At 43.5% G+C, this 6,000-nt stretch overlaps 1 protein-coding gene across 1 annotated transcript in view; it reads left to right on the top strand.

The window, feature by feature from the left end:
• The first annotated feature begins 3,356 nt into the window (after positions 1-3,356).
• Positions 3,357-6,000, top strand: part of gfra4a (GDNF family receptor alpha 4a) — a 170,432-nt gene continuing 167,788 nt past the window's right edge. The window contains exon 1 of the mRNA XM_061062780.1: positions 3,357-4,185. Within this exon, the coding sequence (XP_060918763.1) occupies positions 4,143-4,185 (43 nt within the window). The 5' untranslated portion in view covers positions 3,357-4,142. The remainder of the gene's footprint in view (positions 4,186-6,000) is intronic.

Below are 6,000 nucleotides of genomic sequence, written 5' to 3'. Positions count from 1 at the left end.
AGATGATGGATTCTCTTTGTTCCTTTTTCAGAGAACATGAGTTATTAATTTCTGTCAGGACCTAAAGACAAGTTCAACGAAAATCTAAAAAAGTGGATCTGGAGGAAATTACCAAACCCTTTAAAACACATGGTTTAACATGTACCTCGTATTTGTATAGTGTGACTTGCATTCATAACTTTTGCAGCCCCCCCTACAATTCTACAATTCACTTAGCAGACTCTTTTATCCAAAGCGACGTACATCAGAGAGTAAGAACAACACAAGCAAGGCTCTAGAAAAAAGGGAACAATGTCAGTAAGAGCAAACGATCAGCTTTGAGTCTGATTGGACACACAGGTGCTGACAGGAAGTGACCAGAGGCAAAGCACAACATTGAGGGCAGTTCTTGAGAGCTCTAATCAGTATAGAAACCATCTTATAAGTCGTCGTTATCAAACAAAAACCATCGTCATTACCATCATCATCATCAATAATATGGAGACCATCATCATTAAGTTAGTAGGTATTCATGAAAGAGCTGGGTCTTTAGCTTTTTCTTAAAGGTGCAGAGGGACTCTGCAGATCACATGGAGTTTGGAAGTTCATTCCACCACCGGGGGGCGACAGAGGAGAAGAGTCTAGTCAGAGACTTAGGACCCTACAACAATCCTAATAAACCAAGCCCAAAAACACCAGAGAAGCTTAAAAGGTAGCAGCATGTTTTATTTTGAAATGAATAACGGAGACATAAGCTGAGTCTAAGCCTATAGCAGCAATACTAAGGGCTGCTCTAAAGCAGGCCTCAGTATACGCTTTATCAAAACAGAACGTTTGAACCTTCTCTAAGTGGGCGTCTGCCTCCCGGACCCTGACTAATGAATGATTCCAAACATGTTGGGGGCCTGATAACTGAAGGCCCTACCTCCCATAGTACTTTTAGAGACTTTAAGTTCTACCATCAGGCCTGTATTCTGGGAGTGTAATGTTCCACTCCAGCACTATGAGATCTATAAGGTATAATGGTGCCTCACTGTTAAGAGCTGTGTGGGTGAGAAGAAGGATTTTGAACTTCAGGTTTATTTTGGGACTTTGTGTTTCTTTATTTAGAGACAAGAAAGTGGATGAGTCAGAAATCAGAGACAGAGAGACAGAGAGAGTTGGATATGACATGCGGGGAAAGGAGCCACATGTCGGATACAAACCTGGGCCGTCCGCTTGGAGGACTAAAGCGATCAGCGCCCCCTTCATTTTACATTTTTTTTGGAGCCTGTGCAAAAAAGTTAGTACTGGAGAAATATCTTCTCTTTTTATGATTTAGATTTTTTTTTTTTTTTTTATTAAATTAAATTTTCTCTATTACCTCTGAGGGAAATTGAAATTTTCACTCTGTGATTGTGAGGAATAATACACACAAACCTGAAAGCACAAACAGGACAGAGAGAGAGAGAGAGAGAGAGGGGGCTGCACATGGACGTCCACTCATGAAGTTGTCTGCTCAGTTTCTCGCTCGAGGGCACTTGGGCAGTGCTCAGGATGTTATCCAGTGACCTGTTCCAACTCCACACATGGTCCGTACTGGGACTTGAACCCTGTGACCTTCTGGTTCCCAACCTAACAGTACAGCAGTACAGATGACCCAGGCACCTGTCAATCAAATTGTAATTGGCCACGCCTCCATTTTCTTTAAGAAATGGTTCATTCTGCAAAATGAGCTGTTTTTAATTTCAGTTTCTTTCGGTCATTCAGAGTTATTTTACTCTTATTTTAAAGGCTTTATATGCGATTTTTTGATCCAGCAGATGTCGCCCTTGAGCACCAGCATGAAACCAAAACAACTCGCACTGCATTGTTGTGTTAGCATGCTAATGCTAGCGATCTTTATTCTGCTCGTATCTTCACACTGCATGTAAATTTACCTGAAATGAGCGTGATCTAGAAACACAGTTAAGCAGTGAGTACAGTATGTTATTCTTCTTTTCTCTAGTCCCTCAATTAAACAACTTTTATACACGAGGGGAGGAGTCAGCCGGCCGTCCTGACGATGTAAACAAAGTGAAGATAGGACTCTGAAAACTCTGAAAACATCACAGACAGTGGGACTCGGGTGTTACACCCATTGTAGACAGTCATGACTCACAGAGTTATTTTCAGAGGATATACTTGATTTATATATTTAAGTGTGAAAAATCACATATAAAGCCTTTAAGGAATTATTAATCGGACTCTCAACTATGAAATCAAATATATATCTTACTGCTATTAAAGCCAAATTTCAAGAAGTCGATGTAAATACATGTAATGATACACAATGAAAAGCTTTAGGATTGATTCTCTATCTGACGAGTTCTGTTTACCACTTTAAACATGCTTTACTGGATACAGATCGTTACAGCTGCACTTTATCTTCATCGTACATTATGGAGAAGCCGGTTTGACAGTTTGTTGTCGTTCCTAAAGAATTAAAAGTGGGCTTTATTCTACATATTCAAAGCAGATGTAAGTAATTAAAGTTTAAAAACACTTAAGAAAGCAAAGAGGAGAGAGGCGATCGAGAAGCCGCAAGAGTTGCTTTTGAGCTGCAACATGCTGCCGGCCTTGGAGAACAAATCCTCATCGAAAACATCTCACCGCCTGCAGAATCTTTCCTCTAAACCTGCCAACTGTCTCAACTCCTGAGAGGAGCACACACTGCCCACTCTCATCTGCAAAAAAAAAATACATAAATAAAATGCTGAACAGAAGTTTGTAAGTGTCTAAGGTTGTGCAGCTTATTCTTTGGAAACACATCCTTCCCACGTTTCCCTGAGTGTCAGCCTTTTTTTTACATACCACACAAAGAACGTTTTGGATGAAAGTGTCCCCGAGATGCTGTAAAAAAGTCCAAAAATAAGCTCGAGGAGGCAAAACAACTCCCAACAGACACAGCTCTCAAAAATTAATTTTGCAGCCAGAGTTTGAGTTTACAGCTCGAAAATAATAGTAAAAAAAAAACACTAACAGCTGTCAGAGTGAAGGATTTAAAATATTCCACATATCACTTATGGAGTTGTGCTTTTGCAGTTTTAATCCAATTATTCAGGGTACACGGCAAACACATTTTACTGTGGCTAAAAAGTAGGCTACCTCTCAGAGTACCACATGATTGCATTAAGTGTCAATCAGGCCCCAGTGTCCCCAAAACCCAGATCAAAATAGACGAGTCTTTGTTCTGTTTTGAAAAGGAGAGCAGCAGGAGCACAGGAGGCAGCAGGTAGCTCAAACAGCTTGTGCTGGCTGCAAGATGGTCTCTTCATTTGAACCATTAAGGAAGGCACAGACACTGTGAGTCAGCCTGACTCTCCTTTTTTTACTGTCTGCTCGCTCTGTGCTGCTGAAGGGCCCCCTAAAATACATCCTCAACTCCCTCCAACTCAATGATACTTTTTTCTTTTTGGTGGAGAATAACCTACTTTCACAGTGAGAGAAGTGTGGATGTGGTCTACCCACCCATACAGACTATGCACCATTTTACGCAGGGTTTATTGTTTCCATTTTATGGCAGTATGAAATAGACTATCGATTTCACTTGTCCTATTTCAACTTTGGCCAAGATTGGATTTTCTTTTTTTTTTTTTTTAAACGAGCTGGGCTGGGCATCTCCGGCCGACCCGCCCGGGAGCAGAGAGGATCACAGGGGCTGAGTGACTCTCAGGGTCGGAGTGCGCAAAGCAACGCGCCCCTGTGATTCATCCGCAGTTTCCAGACGGTGCGCAGGTGGAGGAAGAAGAGGAGAGGAAGCGAGCCGCTCAGAGGACGGACTGAGGGATATTTGAACACGCTTAAAATTGTATTCCACTAAAAAGGAACGAACTGCTTTTCTTCCCTTTTTCGGTCTTGTGCTGGCTTGATTTGGCGCAGCTGTTTTCCATTTTATTCCCCCTTCATGGCAAAAGTTTGACTGATAAAAAATGATGCTCTGCTCTGCTCCTGTTTTTTCATGCAATGCTGTGGACTCCGGCGTCAGCGTGAGCGGCCACTCATCACTTGAGAAATAGCTGCGATTCTTTTTGGTCTTAATTCTCGGTGCCAATTTCAACAAACAAGAGGGTTTTTTTATTCTCGCTCATCATCATCTTCACTCGCCCGGATTGCATCCATTTGAATTAATCTCGCTCGCCATAATGGACTTCCTCGGACTGTACTTCTTGCAGCTGGCTCTGATTGGTAAGTTAAAAAACACTCGGATTGTAATGCAGTGTTGCTGAAGTTGTGCAAAATGAATGTGTTGTGTTGCGGATGATCTCTGCAGCTGGCGTTTTGTATTTTCAGTCCGAGCCTGATGCTCATTAGTGGGTTTTTTTAAAGAGTCCTTATTCGCTTGCATGCTGCAAAGTTGCACGATCTGATATTTCTTTCCCTGTAAAATAAGCCGGTGTTCATGTGGATGGATGCGATACTGGATCAGAGTAGGAATACTGTGTTTAAAGGACCACACAGAGAGACTGCTGATATTATCTGATGGGAGACTGACAGTAATGAAGCGGCGGGACTCGCCGGATTTTCTCCACTCCAAGAAATGCCTGCATGTCTTTTCAGCTACGCAGGGCAGTGTTTGGTCACACTGGAGTCAAAATCTCTGTTTAAACTAGCAGGATATTCACAGGACTTTTTAACAGCACACAGATAAGATCACAGAAATAAGCGATTCTGCCCAGATCAGATTTCATTTTTGACTGTAAAAGCTTCTGCTTCCTCAGCTGCTGCCCCCCCCACAAAAAAAAGATAAAAACTGCCAATGCAGACAAGTGTGTGTCAAAGTGTTTGTGTGTTTGTGCGCGCAGATTTCAGCCTGTGTGGCTATAGTGTTGTACGTGCGCACGCGTGCGTGTAGCGTGCGCATTTGTGCACCTGCCTTTGCAGGTGAATTGTGTGTGTGTGTGTGTGTGTGTGTGTGTGTGTGTGTGTGTGTGTGTGTGTGTGTGTGTGTGCGTGTGCGTGTGTGTGTGCTGTGGGCGGAGCAGAGCTGCAGCCGTTGTGTGTGTGAGTCTGAGCGCGCATTTGTGAACGTGTTTGTGTGTAAGAAGCATACAACTGCATAAACAATGTAGTGTGCAGGATTATATCAAACACTATAATCATGATGAGACCACCAGCACTGCACACACACACACACACACACACACACACACACACACACACACACACACACACAAAGTCTGTTCTCCATCCAAATCTATTAATCATGTAACCTGCACACTTTTCATGGTGCCAGCTGGTGCAAGTCATTTCTAATGTCTGTGCTGTTTCTTTTGCTGGTCTAATTTAAAATGCATCTTTTGGTACAAACTCTGACTTTTTTCTGATTCTGCTGCACTCATCTGCAAAAAATTCCCCCGCCGTGGAGACAAAAAAAAAAACCTTCTTGCAGAGCAAATGCGGGGCTGCAAACAGGACATACGGATGGAAGGATTTGTATTTGTGAGATTTATTGCCTCGATGCTGACAGCTCTACATCTCAGACTCCATTTCCTTTTACTGCAGCTGTGATTTCAGTCACTCACGAGGCACGCTCAAAGCAGCCCGGCATACTGGGAGATTAAGCTGGAAATTGTGGGGCTCCAAGACAAGATGTTCCTCCACCTTGAACCCAGAACACCCACACATGCAGCACAACTGTGCAGCTGCAGCTCCCCTAAAGAAGCTCATGCTATTATGTCCTCCTGTCTTCCTTCACTTTTCCCATCATATGTAGAAGCCGTGTCACTGTGCCGGGCTGTCACTCAAGACGTGAGCCATGTGGGTACAGTGGAAGCGGGGGGGGGGGGGGGGGGGGGGGGGGGCAGTCAGTCCTGGTATTCACTGCACAGATATTCTCACCTTGTCAAATAGATGTGTCAAAACGCCAGAGAGTCTCTCACCCAGGGTCTCATGATCCCGTCCATCAGCCTCACAGGGAGGCAGAAGCGAAGGAAGCAGAAGGGGGGATCAAAGGAACTGAACCAGCTTTAGCCTGAAGGTTAGGAGAGGAATAGGAAGGTA

Source organism: Labrus mixtus, chromosome 18, assembly GCF_963584025.1.
Source record: "Labrus mixtus chromosome 18, fLabMix1.1, whole genome shotgun sequence".
Taxonomy (NCBI): domain Eukaryota; kingdom Metazoa; phylum Chordata; class Actinopteri; order Labriformes; family Labridae; genus Labrus; species Labrus mixtus.
The sequence above is the reverse complement of the archived record's forward strand: the minus strand, read 5'-3'. Positions and strand labels throughout refer to the sequence as shown.